The 22,509-nt window shown below is 48.8% G+C and overlaps 1 protein-coding gene across 5 annotated transcripts; it reads right to left on the bottom strand.

Moving 5' to 3' along the window:
* Positions 1-997: 997 nt before the first annotated feature.
* LOC132344952 (maestro heat-like repeat-containing protein family member 2A) lies at positions 998-22,499 on the bottom strand. 5 transcript variants are annotated; one of them, XM_059885229.1, is made up of 10 exons: positions 22,402-22,499; positions 21,834-22,043; positions 20,316-20,526; positions 19,875-20,094; positions 18,537-18,577; positions 17,851-17,992; positions 17,362-17,414; positions 16,896-17,003; positions 11,515-11,634; positions 4,908-5,076 (listed from the first exon to the last, which is right to left on the bottom strand). In XM_059885229.1, the coding sequence occupies exons 3-10, from the start codon at positions 20,320-20,322 to the stop codon at positions 5,009-5,011; spliced, it is 759 nt and encodes a 252-aa protein (XP_059741212.1). In that variant the 5' UTR covers positions 20,323-20,526; positions 21,834-22,043; positions 22,402-22,499; the 3' UTR covers positions 4,908-5,008. The 5 variants fall into 5 exon arrangements, 4 of the variants coding, with proteins under 4 accessions (XP_059741214.1, XP_059741212.1, XP_059741213.1 ...); XR_009494035.1 differs by adding an exon at positions 10,356-10,620 and having other exon boundaries at positions 4,987-5,076; positions 20,316-22,043; XM_059885230.1 differs by lacking the exon at positions 4,908-5,076 and adding an exon at positions 8,968-10,620 and having other exon boundaries at positions 20,316-22,043.
* Positions 22,500-22,509: the final 10 nt, after the last annotated feature.

Here is a 22,509-nt window from a genome sequence, read left to right as displayed (position 1 = left end):
TATATTATAACTTAGGAAAGTTAATCCTTTATTTTTAACTGGTTTCTCTTATTACTTTTAAAAGACATCCTACCCTACTCTCATGATCAAAATGACTATATTGTCTTAAAGTTTTCCTTTCTGAGTTTAGATCAATAAACCATCTGGAGAGTTTTGCACAGGCATGAATGGAATTGATCAGAGACCTAACTGCAATCGTACGGCTTCCCCCAGGACCTATAGTGAAGGGCACATTCCTTTCCGGCTGTGTCACTGGGACTTGAGTCTTCCAGCAGCCACCATCTTCATCACTTGGCAGGAAGTAACTTCACTGTCTATTCCGTGGGCATGACCAAGAGTGTGAGACCAGTCTGCCCGGAAGCCTCCGATGCAGGTTGGTTTTCTGGACGGCTTTGCAATCCTCCCACCCATGGGCCCAGGGTGGTGACCGCCTTGGGCTGTTACAGGGGGACTGGTTTGGAAATCCCACCTTCATCTGCTCTGGGGACAACCCAAGACTGTCCTGCTGGCAGCGTGAGTATAGGAAGAATTTCCCTGCCCTTCTCCCCCTGCCTGTTTCTTGGACTTGGAGGTAATTCCTCCCTTTGGCCCTTCATGGGTTCTGCTCCAGGCCTCACTGGGTCCCTTCCCATCCTGGCCCAGTGGACCCTGATATGAAAGAGACGAGGGTGGACGGTGTGGTGTCACTTCCTCCCTGAGGCCCCCCTGAGTGACACCCTGTGGACGGGCACCAGCACTGCCCCCACTGGAGGCCGCCCTTCCTCACCCTGGGTGCATCATGGTCGCTGGGAGACGTCTCCTTTCCCTTTAAGAGTGGGGCTCCTGGAAGCAGGGCTGGACAGCAGCAGGGCTCCCCTGGCCACCCCAGCACAGAGCCTGGCAGTGGACACACCATCCATGTGGGAGGAACTGAAATGCAGTGAAGACACAAAGGGGACCCAGATCCTCTGGCCTCACACACACACACACACACACACACACACACACTCAGGGGACACAGGAATGAAATCCCCGCTAGGACTGGAATTTCCCTTCACCCCACTGTCTCAGCTCTGGGGTGTCATCTCCTTGCAGTCAGGAATCTGCTCCCCAAATAGCAAGGGAGGTTTATTTCAAAGGGAGAAAAGAAAGGCGCACTGATTATTTAAGTACAGTACTTTTTCTTACAAACGGAATTAACAGTGGTTTGCGGTGCTGTGGTGGGGTTTGCCCCCAGGAGAAATGTAGGTACATTTTGCACTTAGACCATCTAGGGGATTCCTTCAGGTGAAGCCAAAAGCCGCTGCTGACTGCGGGTATCCAAGATGTTGAGCGTCTCCAGAGCTGCCCTCCAAACCCCAGGATCTGAGTCCAGCTGTAGCTCCTGGAGCGCTGAGAGTGAGTGTACGAGGAGGGTGGGGACCCTGCAGCCAGGCCCTCATCCTCCGCCCGCCCTGAGTGGTGCGTGCTGATGAGAGCTGACTGCGGGCGAGGGGCTCATGGGGGTTTGAACTTCATCCCCGCCCCGAGCGTGAATTCGGAAGATGGCAGGTGCAGTCGTGTCTCCACATGCATCTCCCATTCCTTGGGCCTTCCATCACGTCAACAGGGACAGGAAGATGACCCCCAGGCCCCAGCTGCTACAGGGAGCAGGCAGAAAGCACAAGGAACCATGAGAGCTGTCTTCCTAGAAAGCCCCCCGCAGGTTCATCCACCTCTGTGTGCCCTGGCCACCCACGCCTCCCATCCCAAATACAACCAGGGTCAGCTGACTCTCCCCTCGGGCGGTTTCACCAAGCTCCCAAATTAACAGGGTGGACTCATTTTTGACTCACACTTGAAGCTCCACTATTTACAATTCCGTAATGCTGGAAAATCCAGCTTTTTCAAGTAATGCAAAGACATCTGCTTCATAATCATTCCTAAAATGACAGTCAGAAATGCCCATCACATGAATATTAGGTCGGCGAGAGATTTGGACTGCAAGGAGATCCAACCAGTCCATTCTGAAGGAGATCAGCCCTGGGATTTCTTTGGAAGGAATGATGCTAAAGCTGAAACTCCAGTACTTTGGCCACCTCATGCGAAGAGTTGACTCATTGGAAAAGACTCTGATGCTGGGAGGGATTGGGGGCAAGAGGAGAAGGGGACGACAGAGGATGAGATGGCTGGTTGGCATCACTGACTCGATAGACGTGAGTCTGAGTGAACTCTGGGAGTTGGTGAAGGACAGGGAGGCCTGGCGTGCTGCGATTCATGGGGTCACAAAGAGTTGGACATGACTGAGCGACTGAACTGAACTGAACTGAGAGATTTGGTTTCACCTGATGAGAGTTTCTGTTAAGGGTTTAGTTCCAGACGTCTAGTTCAGCATCGGGCAGGTATGAAGCACCATGGGACACACGGGGGACTTCTGCCCAAGCATGACTCCCAACACCTGTCCCCACTCCAGACCTGGGTCTGACCAGATGGTCTTCAAGGTCCCTCCTGCATCAGGAGACCTGCCTGCTCACCTGCCAAGTTACATGCAGCAATTCTGATCCGTGACAAGTTGCTTTTAACATAGGTCATTGTTTCTAGCAAGAAGTTGTAGAGAACAGCAGGCTTTTTCTGAGTCTGCAAAAAGAGATCCTGCAGACTGGCTACTCACAGATGGCGGTCATCTGCTCACAGATGCCTATCCATCTGATACTAGAGGGTCTGCCCAGAGAGGACAAGTGCTCATCTCAAAGTCACCCAGGAGAGTAGCAGGTAGGCAACTTAAGGACCTTCAGGTTTCCGTTACTCTTCTCTGGCCCAGAGAGATCACACTCGCCCACAGTATGCACTGTCCGATAGGGTAGCCACTGGCCACACGTGGGCCTTGAGCACCTGAAGCGTGGCTTGCTGTTGTTCAGCCGCTCAGTTGTGTCCAACTCCCTGGGACCCCATGGACTGCAGCATGCCAGGCTTCCCTGCCCTTCACTATCTCCGGAGTTTACTCAAACTCAAGTCCATGGATTTGATGATTCCATCCAATCAACGAGGCTAGTCTGAATTAAGTGTAAAGTGCCTCCTGGATACTGAAGACGTTATCCCAAACAGCTAAACTATTACATTAATAATTGTCTATTGATTGCCTGTTGAAATGGCAATGATTTGGAACTACTGGGTTAAATAAAATCTATTATTAAATTTGGTTTAACCTCTTTTCATGTTTTTCAACATAAATCTTAAAGATGGGTGTTTGGTTTGCATTCTCTTTCTGTCGGACAGAGCTGGTCTCGACACCTCATGTCTAGCAGGATCACAGGATGAAGCCCCAAGCCCCTGGGGCTGGGCCCTGTCTCAGCTTCCTCACCAGGACGGAGCACAGGGTCATCTGGAAACCGGTCATCTCCTTGGGGGCAGCGACATCACTGTGGTCCGTGGAGCTCTCCAGGGCCTTCCAGCCCCAGAAGTGCACACACTGAAACATGGTAGCCACGCAGGCCTGGAGGACACAGGACAGGATGGCAGGAGAGGCGGCAGGCGGCCCCGGGGGGCCACACGAGGGGTGGGGCTGGGGGCTGGCACTCCATCAGTAAGCTGGGGGGCAGCCCCCCAAAGGCCTCAGGAAGCCAAAGAAGGGCGGGCTGATGAGCCCCAGGGGGCTGCCTGGGACTCAAACCCTACTGGCCCGTGTGACACCTTGGGCACGTTTACTGAGAAGCCCCATGGGCGCAGGTGCAGCCCCAGTGCCCCCTCAGCCATTGGCCAGCACTGGGTGCCCTCAGCAGCCCTGCCGGGACCTACCACCTCCAGGAGCCTGGGGTTTGGGGCCTGGCTGCAACTCCCCCAGATCCCCTCTCCCCAGATCTCCCTCGCCCCATCCCCTGCAGTAACCAGGTCACTGGTCTCTGGCCTCTGCTGAGGTTGGGCCACAGGAAGGTACTGGAATGGAGGGCAGGGAAGGAGGTTGGGGTGTCTGCTCCCCCAGGAGCAGGAGAGGCAACAGCACCCATGGGGGCCCCGGCCGTGCTGGCCTCTCCTCTTTGTGGCTCCTTCATTAAGGCCTTTCATCCCCTTTGGGGGTAGGCAGTCACTTTCTTCCCTGAAGCCCTGCCTCCAGGAAAGTTGCTGATAAAACACTAAAGGATTGTGAACTTTTGATAGAGGCAGTGAGGATAATGAAAGTCATGTCCGACTCTGAGACTCCATGGACTGTACCTCTGTCCATGGGATTCTCCAGGCAAGAATACTAGAGTGAGTAGCCATTCCTTCTCCAGGGGAACTTCTTAATCCAGGGATCGAACATGAGTCTCCTGAATTGAAGGCAGATTATTTTGGGGGACTCCAAAATCACTGCAGATGGTGATTGCAGCCATGAAATTAAAAGACTCTTACTCCTTGGAAGGAAAGTTATGACCAACCTAGACAGCATATTAAAAAGCAGACACATTACTTTGTCAACAAAGGTCCGTTTAGTCAAGGCTATTGTTTCTCCAGTAGTCATGTATGGATGTGAGAGTTGAACTATAAAGAAAGCTAAAAGCCAAAGAATTGATGCTTTTGAACTGTGGTGTTGGAGAAGACCCTTGAGAGTACCTGGACTGCAAGGAGATCCAACCAGTCCATCCTAAATGAGATCAGTCCTTAGTGTTCATTGGAAGGACTAATGCTGAAGCTGAAACTCCAATACTTTGGCCACCTGATGTGAAGAACTGACCCATTTGAAAAGACCCTGATCCTGGGAAAGATTGAGGGCAGGAGGAGAAGGGGATGACAGAGGATGAGATGGTTGGATGGCATCACCAACTCAATGGTCATGATCAGGTAAACTCCAGGAGTTGGTGATGCACAGGGAGGCGTGGCTGTTGCAGTCCATGGGGTCACAAAGAATTGGACGTGACTGGGCGACTGAACTGAACTGAACTGAAAAGCCTTGGTTGGGGGGCTGAGAGCACCATTCTAAGAGGCTTCCAGAGAGCTGAAGATGGAGCAAGGGCACCTCACCTGCCAGGCACCGATCTGCCAGAACTGCTCCGACTCCTGGATCCTCTCTTCAAAGTCATGGAGCATGCCCAGCACCGTCTTCGCCTGGCCCCGGGCACACAGGCCAAAGCACAGGATGACGCCCTGCGGGGAGACCCAGCAGGCAGGTTGAGGGTGGGGATGCTGGGGAGCACCCCGCCCTCACACAGATAAACGCACAGGTGCGCACACAGCACATTCTCCTGAGAGAGTCATTTCCTAGGCAGGTTGATAGGGAGTCTAGGGGTCCCCAAGGAGAGAGGGGTCTGGAATTCTCAAGGAGGAAGAAAGGACAAACTTTTTTTCTTTCTCCACAGTCCTTAGGATTATATAACAATAATGTATCCTGCCTAAGGACAGTCTTTGGATTCAACCTTCTGTTATCTTAAAATGTTAATTATGGGAGTAGACCTGGTCTTTACAAGGATGTATCTTGCCTGAGGACAGTGTTATCTTAAAATGTAAATTATGGGAGTAGGTCTGATGAGGTCTTTACAACCTCCAGATATTCTCTGGATTATATAACTTCACTGTTAACACTAGCAAGCGGGTACTCTTTCTGCCCCCTTCTGATGCCTATGTCAGAAGCTTTTTCTATCTCCTTTATACTTTAATAAAACTTTATTACACAAAAGCTCTGAGCGATCAAGCCTCGTCTCTGGCCCCGGATTGAATTCTTCTCCTCCGGGGGCCAAGAATCCCGGTGTATTCGCATGATTCAACAACAACCTTTCATCTTGGGGGCTCGTCCGGGATCCTTCAGGACAAGGTAAGGATGCTTGGAGCTTTAGTTCTTCGTTCTCTTAGCGAACACGTTTTCTGCTGTGCTTTACTAACTCTATGGTGTGCTTGTGTGAATGAATGACATGCCCTGCGTGAAGCAAGTAAGGAGCCCTGCTCTGAGGTTCCACGGTGATCTCATACGGCTTATGGCAGAAACCTGTCAGGCGTTATACCGACCTGCCAATGCCAAGAGGCACCCAATGTCTCCTTCAGGAGCCGACCAGAAATGGGCAAAGCGTGTGGACTGAACTCTCCTTTCTCGGTCAAACTTTTTGGTCTCTTTGACCATTTCATAACTCCTTGGGAATTAGAAGTACTAACCTAATCTATCGGATCATAGACTTTCAAGGGACTTGTGATCTATACTGTTATTGTGTACTGCCGCTTAGGTCCCAAACTTAGATTGGTAGTCAAGAAAGCGCCTAGCCTTGCTAGGAATCGAAACTTCGGAAGCTAGATGGAGCTCTAGCTCCCAGAACATCTCTGAGGTTAAAGGTTACTCAGATTGGGACTACAATGGGTTTTTTTTCTTTGGTAACGCTGGCTCTTAGTAGATCAGAGGAGGCTGTTATACTGATGTGGTGATGCTTGGAAAGAACATCTCAGTTTTATGTTAGTGTCAGTCTTATTGTAGTCAGGAAATACTCAGGGTTGTGCACAGGCACTCAGGTGACAAATGTTTCCCACAGCGGTCTTAGCTTGAGAGGCATTCCGGAAGCTTACTCTGATTCACCCCGGGTGACATCAGAGGCAAGCAAGGTTAAGGGTGAAGAGCTGGACGTCAAGTAGGGATGCTATCAAGTCTACCCCTGGTACGTCCCCACCCCATCTCAGTGGTAGAACCGGGAGGGACGAGTACGGCGCCTGCGTCAGTAAGGGACAGACTAAGTCCGACCAGGAAGGAAAAGCTTTTGGTGTAACGTCTGTCTACACCCCCATCTAGAGCAGGGAGGGACGCCTCCAGTAGAAAAAATGGCTCTGGTCGCTTTTTTTCTCTCTTACAGATGGGAGCTAACGATTCCAGCCTCACTCCTTTGAACTGTATCCTGAAAAACTGGGATAGATTTGATCCCCAGGGCTTAAAGAAGACACACCTGGTCTTCCTATGTGATACTGCATGGCCACGGTATCCATTGGAGGACGGCGAACGGTGGCCAGTTGGAGGGTCTCTTAAGTATAATACTGTTCTACAATTAGACAGGTTCTGTAAGGAACAAGGGAAATGGGGAGAAGTAGCATATATGTTGCCCTTTTTCTCTCTGCGAAATATGCCAGACTTATGTCCTAAGGGTATAGATTTGGGCGTGAAACCTTCAGCTCCCTCCTGTCCTCTTACTTTGCCCCCATACTGGGGACTCCAAACTGGGATTCAAACTGCCCACGTGGAGGTCCAAACAACTCCTGTCTCAGTACGACCTCAGACTACTCTGGTTTCAGTAGAAACTCAGACCATCGAAGTACGAGATGAGATGGAGGACAGGAGACAAAGAGAAGATGAAAAACAGGTTTCTCCAATCTATCCCTGGGATCATATGCACAGAGCAGCCAGAGAGACTGAGGAACAGCCACACAAGCTGTTGCCTCTTTATGAAAAACCCACTGGGAGAAATAATCAGTCTGTGAGAGTTAATAAGCCTTTTTCTTATCAAGAAATACAAAGAATCAAGGAGGATCTGGGAGACTATTTACAGGACCCAGAAAAATATATTAGAGCTTTTAAAGGTGTTACTTTGCTTTATGACCTCACTTGGAAGGATGTGATGTATATCTTGGGACAAATGCTGACTCCCGAGTCAAAGACTCGAGTTTTGGGAAAAGCGGTTGCTTATGGAGATGAGTGGCTTGGTAATGAATCAGTAGGGAAGAGGGAGAACGAGATAGCGGCCCTCCCCACTGGGAATCAGGCGGTCCCAACTATAGAACCAGACTGGGACTACAACACAGCTAAAGGAAGATGGGATCAGTCATTTTGTTAGATGTATTCTTGAGGGACTTAGGCAGGCGCGTTCTAAGCCTTTAAACTATGGCAAATTGGCAGACATAGAACAGGAGAAGGAAGCTCCTGGTAAATTCCTAGATAGACTGAGAGAAGGCCTTCGCAGATTCACTGAGATTGATCCCGAAAGTGAAGAGGGAAAAGTGATCTTAAAGGATAGATTTCTCACTCAGTCGGCTCCAGATATCCGCCGTAAGCTATTAAAACAGGCGTATGGACCAAATCAGTCTTTAGATACTCTGTTACAACTGGCTCAGACAGTCTATTATGGTAGGGAATATGAGGAAAAGAAAGAAAGGCAAAAAAAGACAAAGGAAAAGGCGGAAGCCTTCGCCATGGCTATGAAAAACGTTCTTAAACAGCCTGAGAAAAATGCCCAGAGGGGCCCAGGTGAAAAGGGATGGGCTTGCTACTGCTGTGGAAAGGAGGGGCACCTCAAGCGGGATTGCCCTCAGGCATCTAAGCCGCCCCTAGCTGCATGTCCGGTCTGCAAAGGACCACACTGGAAGAGAGAATGCCCCCAGAGGCGTAGGTCTCCGGGGTCAGACTCTCAAGACAATCAGGACTGAAGGTGCCCGGGGGTCCCCACACAAGCTCCCATCCTAATTACACCTGAGGAACCCCGGGTATTAATAGTTGTGGGGGGCCAATCCATCGATTTCCTTTTAGATACTGGGGCAACTTATTCTGTGCTTACTGAAGCCCCTGGCCCACTTTCTTCCCAATCCGCTTCCCTAATGGGTCTGTCTGGACGAGCCAAAAGGTATTATTTCAGTTATTCTTTATCTTGCAACTGGGATTCTGTGCTGTTTTTACACGAGTTTCTGATCGTGCCAGAACCTCCCTCACCCCTTTTGGGAAGGGATATACTGAGCAAGGTCCATGCCTCTGTTTTCATGAATATGGAGCCCTTCCTTTCTCTCCCTTTAGTTGAACAAAATGTAAATCCTAGAGTACGGGCTGATGGAAAATCTGTGGGTCGAGCACAAAATGCTATTCCTGTAGTTGTTAAGCTCAAAGACCCACATGTATTTCCACATAAGAAGCAGTATCCACTGAAACCTAGTTAAGGAAGGGTTAAAACCCATCATCGAAAATTTCAAGGAGCAGAGACTATTAATTCCCTGTAACAGTCCTTGCAACACTCCTATTTTGGGTATAAAGAAATCGAATGGTAAATGGAGACTAGTTCAAGATTTAAGAATAATAAGTGAGGCTGTAATTCCTTTACACCCCGTGGTGCCTAATCCTTATACTCTATTGTCTGAAATTCCTGAACGGGCCAAATATTTCTCAGTAATTGATTTAAAGGATGCCTTCTATTCAGTGCCTTTGGCGGAAGAAAGTCAATTCCTATTTGCCTTTGAAGACCCTACGCAGCCAGCTTCTCAGTTAACCTGGACAGTTTTGCCCCAGGGATTTCGTGACAGTCCTCACTTATTCGGACAAAGTTTGTCTCGGGATCTACAAAACTTTAATAGTTCTGAAGCAGTGGTGTTACAATATGTAGATGATATTTTGCTCTGTGCTGAGACAGAGGGAGCTTGTTCGCGAACCTCAGAAGATCTTAAACTTTCTGGCAGGCTGTGGTTACAAGGCATCAAGAGAAAAGGCTCAGCTTTGTCAACCATGTTAGATATCTGGGCCTAATCATATCAGAAGGGACTAGGGCCATAGGCCCTGAGAGAATTAAACCTATACTAAATCATCCCCTACCTATGACTTTAAGACGATTGAGAGGATTTTGGGGAATCACAGGTTACTGTCGCATTTGGATTCTGGGTTACGGGGAACTTGCCCAGCCTTTATATAAACTTATAGCTGAAACTCAGCAGGCCCAAACTGACAAACTGGTTTGGTCTCCAGAAACTCAAAAGGCTTTTAAGGTTCTTCAGACTGCTCTCCTGCAAGCTCCAGCTCTGAGCTTACCCACAGGGTCGGAATTTGTTTGTCACTGAAAGAAAAGGTGTGGCATTGGGAGTTTTGACACAACCCCGAGGGCCTCACCAGCAACCTATTGCTTATCTAAGCAGAGAATTAGATGTAGTTTGCAGTGGGTGGCCCCACTGCCTAAAAATAATTGGGGCAGCGGCTTTATTAGCACCTGAAGCTTTAAAAATAATTAACGGACGAAACCTTACTGTACTGACTTCTCACGATGTGAGTGGAATCTTAAATTCTAAGGTTAATATTTGGATGACAGACAGTAGGCTTCTTAAGTATCAGTCATTGTTGTTAGAAGGACCAATAACTAAGCTTAAAGTTTGTGGAAATTTAAATCCTGCCACTTTCCTTCCTGAGAAGGAAAATGAAACACCTGATCACAATTGTTCTCAATTCCTAACTTTAAACTATGCAGCTCGGGAGGATCTAAAGGATACCCCATTAGACAATCCTGACATGGAAATATTTACAGATGGCAGTTCTTTTGTTCAGGATGGAAAGCGTAAAGCAGGTTACGCCGTGGTGACTGCTGAACAGGTTTTGGAAGCAAAATCTCTCCCCCAGGAAACCAGTGCTCAGTTAGTGGAGCTTGCGGCTCTGACCCAAGCTCTAGAGTTAAGCAAAGGGCAGTGGATGGGCCTGATAACCAATGTGAGCTTACTTCTGCTGACTCCAAATATCCTGAGTCTGCCGTTGGATCCTCAAGACAATGTCTTCCTGTCCTGGGCTCACTCCTATGCTGCATTCCACAATCGGTCTAACTGCTGGGTCTGTGGCGCACTCCCCTCTTCATCAGTGGAAGGCTTCCAGAGGTAGACATCTCCACTTCAAGGAAAAGACTTTCTCCAAGTCTATGAATATCTTCGACAACAATCACATGCGATGCCTCTTCTTCATCTGATGACATCTACCAACCCTAAAATGGACTGGTGTAACACGTTGCACTTTAACTATGGACATAATGTGACTTTTAATTTCGATTTTAACTTGTTTTAATGACTATGTTTCCTGCATCTGTAACTGTATAACTGGATTTGTTTCTAGCCGCATGAAAGCTTTTAAGTTACAAATGGTTGCTCAAACTCCTGCTACTGCTGTAGCTTCCCCCAGATATCCTCAATATGAGGATTAGGAGAATATGTTGCCTCACCAATTTAGGGAAAACGCCCCTTGTCAGCTCGGAAGTAGTTATGGAACGAGAACGATGCCCCTTTTCCCTAGGCAACATAATTCTCCTAAAAGAAAAGGGGGAAATGAGAGTCATTTCCTAGGCAGGTTGATAGGGAGTCTAGGGGTCCCCAAGGAGAGAGGGGTCTGGAATTCTCAAGGAAGAAGAAAGGACAAACTTTTTTTCTTTCTCCACATTCCTTAGGATTATATAACAATAATGTATCCTGCCTAAGGACAGTCTTTGGATTCAACCTTCTGTTATCTTAAAATGTTAATCATGGGAGTAGACCTGGTCTTCACAAGGATGTATCTTGCCTGAGGACAGTGTTATCTTAAAATGTAAATTATGGGAGTAGGTCTGATGAGGTCTTTACAACCTCCAGATATTCTTTGGATTATATAACTTCATTGTTAACACTAGCAAGCAGGTACTCTTTCTGCCCCCTTCTGATGCCTATGTCAGAAGCTTTTTCTATCTCCTTTATACTTTAATAAAACTTTATTACACAAAAGCTCTGAGCGATCAAGCCTCGTCTCTGGCCCCGGATTGAATTCTTCTCCTCCGGGGGCCAAGAATCCCGGTGTATTCGCGTGATTCAACAACAACCTTTCACTCCCAAGGCCCGGAGGGGACCCCGGGGCACCCTCACCTCCCGGTCGAAGTCGTTGCTGTAGTCCGTCTTGTACAGCAGCTCCAGCAGCAGCACCTCCACCTTGTCGGCCTCCAGGCCTGTGGCCAGGGTGAAGCTCAAGGCCCGGTACAGAAAGCCCTGGTGAGGCAGAAGGGACAGAGGGAGCTTCAAGCCGCCAACCCGGCCCTCTGGGGTCACTGCCAAGGGGAGGTCTCTACTCGTCCCTCCAGATTTTTAAAAAATACGTTTGTATATTTTCAAAAACAAGTATCCAGGTTAGTCTGAGAGGTTAGGCTGTAGCAGGGCAGGCATGTTACCAAGAGTGGGGGCCAAGTTTCTCTCCTATATAAACTGAGAGGTGGAATGTTTGCATCTTGGTGAGTCATCTTTGCATCTTCTCATGGTCCAATTTTGGTACTTCTGCCTCTATTCTTTCCCCATTGTTGGATTACTTCTCTTATTTTTTGTTTAAAAGGACATTGTGTGTACATTTGGGAAAAAATAGCAAGAACAGACATCAGTTCAGTTCAGTTCAGTCACTCAGTCGTGTCCGACTCTGCAACCCCATGAACAGCAGCACGCCAGGCCTCCCTGTCCATCACCAACTCCCAGAGTCCACCCAAACCCATATCCATTGAGTCAGTGATGCCATCCAACCATCTCATCCTCCATCATCCCCTTCTTCTTCTGCCCTCAATCTTTCCCAGCATCAGGGTCTTTTCAAATGAGTCAGCTTTTTGTATCAGGTGACAAAAGTATTGGAGTTTCAGCTTCAACATCGGTCCTTCCCATGAATATTCAAGACTGATCTCCTTTAGGATGGACTGGTTGGATCTCCTTGCAGTCCAAGGGACGCTCAAGAGTCTTCTCCAGCACCACAGTTCAAAAGCATCAATCCTTCGGCGCTCAGCTTTCTTTAGAGTCCAACTCTCACATCCATACATGACTACTGGAAAAACCATAGCCTTGACTAGACAGACCTTTGTCCATCTAAAAAGCAGGACTGTCTCTGCTTTTTAATATGCTGTCTAGGTTGGTCATAACTTTCCTTCCAAGGAGTAAGCATCTTTTACTTTCATGACTGCAATCACCATCTGCAGTGATATGGGAGCCCAGAAAAATAAAGTCAGCTACTGTTTCCCCATCTATTTGCCATAAAGTGATGGGAGGAGGCCATGATCTTAGTTTTCTGAATGTTGAGCTTTAAGCCAACTTTTTCACTTTCCTCTTTCACTTTCATCAATAGGCTCTTTAGTTCTTCAATATTATCTCATTTCATCTGCACATCAACTTTAAATGCAAATAGGTATTTTGAGACAAGCAAACTAGCAGGAATTAGTAGAACCGGGGCTTAAAATCAAGCAGTCAAAAGGCCAAAACATAATACAGAAACAATACCATCACAAATCAAAAAAGACTTCTAAAAAGTGGTCCACATTAAAAAAGAATCTTAAAAAAGAATAAAACCAAGCATAGCCTGAGGCTGTGCTTGGTTCACTCCAAGCATAGCATGGATCACTCCTGTGGTCCATTTCCCCAGTGTCTCATTTCTCTTTTGATTTTATTCGTAGTGATTTCATTTGGTCATGCAGACAATTTTCATTTTCACAGAGTACAGTCTCTTTCTTTTCCTTTGTCTTTCTAAAAGATTCTTTTTATGCATGTGAAGGTCTGTTCTATTCCATGGTAAGTCTATAAAAATATTCATCAGTATATTCTTCCCGTCACTCCATGGTTGTATTTCATTTCATTCACTTACATCTTTGTTCTGGGAGAATAAATCCTTCTCTAATGAGCTTTTTAAAAAATATGCTCTTAGCTATTATTCTCTTACATTTTTTTCATTAGGGCAAACGTGGAAATAATCTCGCCAAATAAAACTGTCAGATTTCCACAAATTTCCCTTTTGGGAAAATTAGAAGTAAATTGCATTGCAGATTTTTTTTTTTTTGGCTGCATCACTTGCTGTGCAGGATCTTAGTTCCCTGACAAGGGATCAAACCCTTCCCCGCTGCAGTGGAAGCACGGAGTCCTTACAGTGGACACCAGGGAAGTCCCTGCATTGCAGATTAACTTGAGAAAAAAGGACACCTGAGCAACACTGAGCCTTCCTATCCAAGAAGCAGAGAGTGTACGTTTGGTCAGGTTTCTCCCAGCCTCTCTGCCCCTTCTGTAGTTTGGGGTCCCCACCTTGGTCCCACACGTTTCATGCACTCACTATTTTATTTGCTTACACATTTTACATTGTGCTGCTGCTTTGAATGGGTCTCTCTTCATTATGCCATATTTTTGTTTTGTTTGTTTATAGGAGAGATGATGGTTTTGCCTGTTACTTTTGGGGAAAGAATGACTCTATCTACCGGAATTACAAATCTGGAGGCTTCAGCAGCCTTGCTCCCCGTACCCCCAGAGGATGCCTGTCTGAGTGATGAAGAGTCTGGGAGAGTCCTGAGGAAATTCCTTAAGGCACTGTATCCAGTCGTGACTTTTTAAGCTATCTGAGCCACTGAAACCGTATTTACTTGTTTACTTTCCTTAAGCTAGGTGAGTTATTGTAATAAGGTTGAATTATATGCATTGGCTTACTAAATACTACATACAAGTTAACTGACATCTGATAAAGTCTTGTACCCATAAATCTATAGCATTTAACTACAGAAGATAGACATTGCTGTGTATATTTTACATATGGTATTATGAAGGGTGCATATTTGAACAAATGAAAACTTAAGTTGATACTTTTAAAAATCTTTTTTAAACATCTTTCAGTTCAGTTCACTCAGTCGTGTCCGACTCTTTGTGACCCCATGAATCGCAGCACGCCAGGCCTCCCTGTCCATCACCAACTCCCAGAGTTCACTCAGACTCACGTCCATCGAGTTGGTAATGCCATCCAGCAATCTCATCCTCTGTCGTCCCCTTCTCCTCCTGCCTCCAATCCCTCCCAGCATCACAGTCTTTTCCAATGAGTCAACTCTTCACGAAAGGTGGCCAAAGTACTGGAGTTTCAGCTTTAGCATCATTCCCTCCAAAGAACACCCAGGGCTGATCTCCTTCACAATGGACTGGTTGGATCTCCTTGCAGTCCAAGGGACTCTCAAGAGTCTTCTCCAACACCACAGTTCAAAAGCATCAATTCTTCGGCGCTCAGCTTTCTTTAAACATCTTTATTGAGGTATAAATCACATACCGCTAAATGAGCCCATTTAAGTTTTACAAATTTTAAGCTCACACATTCACCAAGTTGTGCGATGGCCATCACAGCCAAGGTTAGGACATTTTCATCACCCCCCAAAAAGAAATCCTGTACACACTGGCAATCACCCCACATTCCCCTCATCCGTGACAACCACCCATCTAATTTTCTGTCTCATTAGATTTGCCTGCTCTGGATATTTCAAATAAGTAGAACCATATCATTCATGGGCCTTTGCATCTGGCTTCTTGCACTTAGTGTAATGCTTTCAAGGATCATCCTTTCTGTAGCAGATGTAAGCACTTCACTCCTTTTCATGGCTGAATAATACTCTGTTGTATGGATAGAGCACATTTTGTTTACTCATCATCGACTGATGAACACTTGAGTTTTTTCCACTTTTTGGCTATCTGAATGATGTTTCTCTGAATATTTACATACAAGCTTTTGTGTGGACATATGTTTTCATTTCTTCTTGGCATATATAATTAAGAGCATAATTGCCAGGTCATAGGTAGCTCCAGATTTAACATTTCAAGGAAATGGCAATCTCTTTTTCAAAAACACTGTACCATTTTGTATTTATACCAGCAATATATCGGAGTTCCAATTTTTCCATACTCTTGTCAATATTTGTTATTATCTGTGTTTTTGATTTCAGCCATCCTTGTGAGTGTGGAGTAATGTCTTGCGGTTTTGATTTGCATTTCCCTAATGGTAATGATCTTGAATATGTTTTCATGTGATTACTTTCCATTTGTATATCTTTCCTTCACCCATTTTTAAATTGGCTTATTTGTCATTGTATTAATGAGTTCTAAGAGTTCTTTATATATTCTAGACACAAGTCCCTTCTCAAGGACTAGATTTGCAAATATTTTCTCTCATTCATTGGGTTGTCTTTTCACTTTCTTGATGGTACTATTTTCAGCACAAAACTTTTTAGCTTTGATAATGTCCAGTTTATCTATTTTTTCTTTCATCACTTTTGCTTTTGGGTGTTATTTCTCAGAAGACTTTGCTCAAGCCAAGATCATGAAGATTTATATTTATGTTTCACTCTAAAATTTGTATAGTTTTACCTTTTATATTTACATATATGGTCCATTTTGAGTTAATTTTTGTGTATGGTATGAGGAAGGGGCCCAACTTCATTCTTTTGTAAGTGGCTATGCAGTCTTCCCAGCATCATTTGTTGCAAGGACTACTCCTTCCCCACTGAATTGTCTTGGCACTCTTGTTGAAAATCAATTGACAGTGAATGTGAGGTCTGTTTCCAGACCCTCGATTCGATTCCATCAACCTGTTACCTGTCCTGATGCCAGGATCGCCCTGTCTTGTTTACTGTAATTCTGCAAGAAGTCTTGAAATTGCAAAATCCGAGTCTTCCAACTTTGTTCGTTTTTAAATCATAACGGTGTTGGCTATTCTATGCCCCTTATATTTCCAGAGGAATTTTAGGATCACCTTGTCAGTCTCTGGGGGTGGGGGCGGGAAGCCAGCTGGGATTATAGTGGGGGTTGTGTTGAATCTATAGATAAATTGGCAAGTGTCACCATCTTAAATATATTGTCCTCCAATCTGTGAACATGAAATGCTTTCCACTGGTGAAGACCTTCTCTGATTGTCAGCAATGTTTATCGTTTTGTAAAGACCCCTTAACAATGAAATACACACATGCGGTGGTCATGAGCCAACAGCTGGATGAGACAGGGAGGAGAAACTGGTGTGTGGGGAGGGGTGGGGTGGGTGTGCAGCAGGTCTGAGAGAAGGTGTTCTGCTCTTCCCCGCCCCCGTCTGCCAAAGGTGGAGGCCCACCACCAGGCCCCAGCTCTGTTCCCCTGCAGCCTTGTCCTCCCCTTGGCATCTGTGGTTCGGCATCGCCTTCACACTTTGCACTATTTACCAAAACACGTTCAGACATCTCATTCCTTGCCATGGACTCTGCAGGGGCGACGCTGCAGGTGCGGGGCGAGGTGAGAGGAATAGGGAAGCGGGTGACTGGAGGGGAAATGCCCCCCAGCTCCAACAAAGCAGGTTCTTGAGGGAAAAACAGGACAGAGCAAAACACTACAGGCCTCGGTCCCGGAGCAGCCAGCCGTCTCCCCTCCCCGGGTGCTGTGGACAGCCGCAGGCGTACTGGTCTCACGCGCTGTCCCGGAGTCCCCTCCCTGTCTGAACAGCCCTGCCTCTGGGAACCAACCTTCTCCAGGGAGGGGCTGTCGAAGCTCTCGATCTGGTTGTTCAGCTCCTTGCTCAGACGCAGGCTCCAGTTGGAACCCCGAGTCTTCTTGAGCGAGTTCCTCAGAAACTGGGGGTGGGGGGAGAAGGCACAGGTGCGCAGTGCTCCAGAGGGCGCTGTGACCTTGAGCAGTGACTTTCCCTGGCTAGCGCCTTCCCTGCTCTCTAGATGGCTTCGCCCTTTCAGCCCCGACCCAGCGCTAGTGCTGTGTGGGCTTGGGGGCTGCCGGGAGGGGGTCCCCTGGGCCGCCTCGGGGCTCTTGGTTTCCAGCGTGGGGTCCTCTGCTGTAGCTGCTTGTGCTCCCCAAGTCTTCTGGCAGGAGGGGAACGTGTTGCCTAGGGGCTCCTAAACTCCCCACACGCCAAACCCACCGAGAGCTGCCCCCACCGCCCCCCACCCCGGCCTCAGGCGGCAGGATCGCCTCTACCTGAATCAGCTTGTCCTCCCACGTCTTCTGGTTCCACGTGAACTCGGTGTGTTCTGCAGAGAGAAGGCCACCCATGCTCCTCGCTCCCGCTGCTCCTTCATGCCGCCTCCTAAATGCAGCAGCTGGGGTCCTCCGTGAACACACAGCACTTCCCTCCCCACCCTCCCAAGGACCTGGAGCCTGGGCGCCTTGGCTCAGGCCACGTGACTTGTACACGGCATGTACACTGCTTGGGGGTGGCTCACACACCCCGCTCCTTTGCTCAGACCAGGTGGTTAGTACATTGCATGTACACTATGGGTGTGTGTGAAGAGATCACATGCGCATCTGAGCTCCTTTGCTCAGGCCACAGGACTAGCACCCAGTGGGTACCCTGAAGGTGGGGGAGTGACCCACACAAGCACCGCAGGCTCCTTTGCTCAGTCCACATGACTATACCTGGTATGTACACTTAGCAGGTAGCTTGCACACGCACCCGGGACATCTCACCTTCCAGGTACTTGACCAGCAGTGGGATCTCCAGCTCCCACATGTCGGCCATGGAGGGGGCGATGCTCTGGCTCAGGGTCTTCAGAAGGTTGAGCATGGCGATCCCACGGCCCTCCCCCTTGTAGGGGGATGACATCAGTACCTGGGGAACACCGAGACTCCAGTGGGGCCTCTCCTGGGCTGGGCAGCCCCAGGCCTCGTGCACCTCAACCTGGGGTCTCGCTGTCAGAGCCCTTAAAGGGAGAGTTGGACAGGATGGGGCCTTTCAAGCACAGCTCCAAGGATTCCCAGGATCAGAGTATCTCTGCAGAGGATGCTGAAGGGAGGAAAGGAGATGCGAGAACGCGGGCTCCCTCCCCACCCAGGGTTCCATGGACCTCGGAGCAGGGTCAACACAAGGAGGAAGATGCAGGGGTGCAGGGCAGAGCTGACCCCCAGGGAAGGGCAGGCTGCTGACAGTGTCCTGCGGATGCTTGGGGCCATTTAAGGGCCAGCAGAGAAATCTGGGAGCCTGCTGCCCTTGCTGCATCTCCCCAGAGGGACGACGGGAGACTGGAAAGCTCTGTCCTGCCAAGCATCCAGCTCCAAGCTCCCCCTGGAGGCCCTGGGGATTAGGAGCTCATGGGAGGGGCACCGCAGGACACAGCAGGGGCCAGGCCAGTGCACGGCCCCCGTGAGCCACTCACCAGGAGACGGGCCAGCAGCTTCTGTGGCGCGGGCAGGTCCACTGGGGAGAGAAAGATACAGGATACTGAGGCTGCCCGGCTCCTGTGCCCCGGGGGAGCTTCTCCCTGCACGGTGCTGCCCCAACAGCATCCCAGAGCCCCCCAGAATGCAGGAGGGGTCAAGACAGGGGCTTTTCCACAAAGAACATCATTACAACTGGCCATCCTGGGAAGGAGGAGCCTGGTGCTACAGGCTGGGGCTGAGAAGATGCTCTTTTTTTTTTTTTTTAATATTTATTTTAATTGGAGTCTTTACAATATTGTGATGGTTTTTTCCATACATTGACATGAATCAGCCATGGGTATGTGTGTGTTCCCCATCCTGACCCTCCCTCCCACCTCCCTCCCCATCCCATCCCTTGGGGTCATCCCAATGCACTGGCCCTGAGCACCCTGTCTCATGGATGGAACCTGGACTGGCAATCTATTTCACATATGGTAATACACATGTTTCAATGCTATTCTCTCAAATCATCCCACCCTCACTTTCTCCCACCGAGTCCAAAAGTCTGTTCCTACATCTGCATCTCTTTTGCTGTCTCACATATAGGGTCATCATTACCATCTTTCTAAATTCCTTATATATGCGTTAATATACTGTACTCTTTTCAGGTCGTGCCTGCTTGGGAGTGCACACCAGGCCACTGTGAGACTGTTTCTCTCCTACTGTGAGTCTCTGCCTTGTTGAGCAAACAGTAACTAGACACCCGTCCACTCCCCTCCCCTCCCTCTGCAGGCTTTGGGAGGCTGTGAGCCCAGGAATAGCAGGAACTCAGCATTTGGACCAGCAGGCAAGGGAGGGGCAGGCCTTCTAAGAAGCTGCAGGGAGGGGCAGCACCCAGGAGGGAGCCAGCCCCAGACTCAGGGTTGGGGCAGGAGGCAGACCAGGGGATGGTCTAGCCAGATGCTCAGAGCTGGCTCTGCCCTTCACCATGGCTCGGTCCTGTGAGGCCTCGCAGTCACCTCCTGTCACCAGCCACATCCATCCTCAAAGCCCCAGGACCATGACAGCAGCCCCCTTGGACGGCAGGGTCCCCCGTAAGTAGGTCGGTCTCGTCCCTTTCTTGAGGGTCTGGTGCTAACAAGTGCATCATCAGGGGCGAGTGGGAGGGCCTGGTGGGGGTGGTTCCAGAGGACTTGGATGGGATATACAGTCCTTCCAACGGGCTCTTGGGGGCCAGAGAGCTCACAGCTAGGGGAAGCCTGGGCCAGGACCCTTGCTCTGAGGTCTGGGCCAGGGTTGTGGGGAGGTGGGGACGAGAGGAGTGGGCTGCCAGAGGAAGAATGTATGATTTTAACCTCCTCAGATTTCGGCAAGAGCAGCCTCTTTGGCAAGGCCTGGCTCTCCGAGCTCCGGGCTGCTTCCTGGAGAGGGAAGCCTGCTCTTGCTTGCGTTGGCCTCCTCTTCCTTGGCATGCAGCTGGCATTCGGCCAGGTTGGTGAGGCTGACGCAGATGGGGGTCAAGGCCTCCGTGTAGTCCGTGTCCATGATGTAGCACGGGAGCCTCACCCAAAATTCCTGGGGCGGGCAGTAAGGGGGAGCTGGGATCAGCCATCCTGGGCATTGCACAGCCTTATGATGAGATGGTCAGCCCCCCCACCCCCGCCACTGCCACAACAGCGTTGTCTCAGCCTCGCTACTCCAGAACCACACTCCGACCTGCTGACTGACTGCCTCAGCCCTGCCCAGCTCCACTGCCCAGCCTGGATCTCTGCCAATGCCATCTAAGCCGCACCCACCTGACATGGCCGAGGGGGTCAGCTAGTCCTGGGCCCTTGACCGCTGTGCCCACTGGCCTCACTCCAACCCTGAATCCAGCACATCCTCTTTGACCAGCCCTCCCTCGAATGGCAACCCACTCCAGTATTCTTGCTTGAAGAATCCCATGGACAGAGGAGCCTGGCAGGCTGCAGTCCATGGAGTCTCAAAGATCTGGACACGACTTAGCTACTGAAACAATAACAAATGCATTACAGGTCAACAAAGCAAGGCCTAAGGCTTTTAATTAAAATTCCCACTCAGTGTCTGCCCACACTGCCCCAGCCTCTGCCTTGCGCACCAGCAAGCCCATGACCCTCAGCAGTCCGTTTCTCCTTCACTGAATCCAGGTGGTCAGAAAACAAGGATCCTCACGTAGTGCCCCACACTCACCCCCACAAAATTCTCTCATCACTCCCCAGTGCCTTCTGTGGACCTGCTAACCGGTACGGAGCAGATCCCAGAAGGCACTTATCACATGCCCCTTCTTTCACAGCCCACATTTGCTCTACCTTCCACTCTCCTCTGTCTTTTTCTTTCAAAGATTATTCAAGTGACATGATTGCAATCTGATCCCAAAGACCCTGACTGTGTGCCTGCTGGGTGCAACTATGGCTCTCCATGTGGTGGATACAGAGACTGGTGGTTGTTGCTCAGTCGGGTCTGACTCTTTGTGACCCAACGGTAGCCCGCCAGGCTCCTCTGTCCATGGGATTCCCCAGGCAAGAATACTGGTGTGGGTTACCATTTTCTTCTCCAGGGGATCTTCCCAACCCAGGGATCAAAGCTGCATCTCTTATGTCTCCTGCATTAGCAGGCAGGTTCTTTACCACTTGCTCCATCTTGGAAGCCCACACTCTGTTGTAGCATTCTGTATTTCAGAAAGGTCACAGGTCAATAACTTTAGGGACACCAGACCCAGTGGCTGAGTTGCCTGATACCAGCTGTGGCCATTCTGAAACTCTGAGGAAGAAAAAAAAAGCATGACCTTCTAGAAGATATAAAACGTCTTTCTATTCCCAAGAGAGGGGCACAGCTCTCAAGGTGCTAGCCTGCTGTTTTCCTTTTGCCTGGAAAAAATAATTTACTCTTTTCTATTTCTTCCAAACTCTGTTTCCGTATTTCTATTTGGCATCTGTGGACCAGGAGCCAAGATTTTGGGAACAAAACTGGTGTGAACAGCTTGTGTGCCCAAAGCCACCTAGGGAAGGATTAAAGAGGGCTGGGGTCAGGAGAAATCCTAGCTAGTATGACCCCAGCTCCAATTAGAAACCCACATATTTGAAACGTCTATGTGTAACACAAAGAAGAAAACAAGCCAACAAAGGTGTGGACAAAATTAAAGAACAAGTGGAGAAAAAGATGCACGTGGATAGAAGGGTATTTTCAGCAACAACAGTTCAGTTCAATCGCTCAGTCGTGTCCGACTCTTTGTGGCCCCATGAACCGCAGCACGCCAGGCCTCCCTGTCCATGACCAACTCCTGGAGTTTACCCAACCTCATGTCCATTGAATCGGTGATGCCATCCAACCATCTCATCCTCTGTTGTCCCCTTCTCCTTTTGCCTTCAGTCATTCCCAGCATCAGGGTCTTTTCTAATGAGTCAGCTCTTTACATTAGGTGGCCAAAGTATTGGAGCTTCAGCTTCAGCATCAGTCCTTCCAATGAAGATTCACGGTTGATTTCCTTTAGGATTGACTGGTTTGATCTGTAATGGATAGAACTTCATCATTTTATTGCTCAAACTGCTGATCAGGGCTCTCTCTCAGCTAAAAATGACAAGGACATTCTTCAAGCTTGACTTTTGATTCAGGGTCCTTTCACTTGTCTTTGAAATTCTTTATATTCTACTTATTCTGTCAGTGGGACCACCCTGTCCCATCCTGCAAGCTGTCCAGTCCTTGGAGAAGAGGACTCTTCTTCTCAGGACCCCTCTTGTCCACCCATCTCCTCCAACTGCCCAGACCACACCTCCCCACCCTGGGCTCCTATGCCTATATCCTCAGGGGTTTTGGCTGTGAATACCCACCCCACCAATTTTCCTTTCCCCCAAAAGGCCACCATACCTCACTACACATGTGGGTGACAGAAATATTGAGTAACAAAGTAATGTGAGTGTTTAATCACCGGGACCTGTGCACTCCTCCAAGAGTGGGTTCACAGAGCTCAGGGAG

This window comes from Bos taurus, chromosome 3, assembly GCF_002263795.3.
Source record: "Bos taurus isolate L1 Dominette 01449 registration number 42190680 breed Hereford chromosome 3, ARS-UCD2.0, whole genome shotgun sequence".
NCBI classification, from domain to species: domain Eukaryota; kingdom Metazoa; phylum Chordata; class Mammalia; order Artiodactyla; family Bovidae; genus Bos; species Bos taurus.
The sequence above is the reverse complement of the archived record's forward strand: the minus strand, read 5'-3'. Positions and strand labels throughout refer to the sequence as shown.

Bases quoted from the DNA above. Each gene is read 5' to 3' on its own strand.
- LOC132344952 (XM_059885229.1), bottom strand. The intron at 18,578-19,874 runs GTTAAAATCATA...TTCTCTCCCCAG, and splicing joins TCTTGCCGAAATCTGAGGAG to TGGACCTGCCCGCGCCACAG. The intron at 17,004-17,361 runs GTAGAGGCGATC...CCCCACCCCCAG, and splicing joins GGGAGGACAAGCTGATTCAG to TTTCTGAGGAACTCGCTCAA.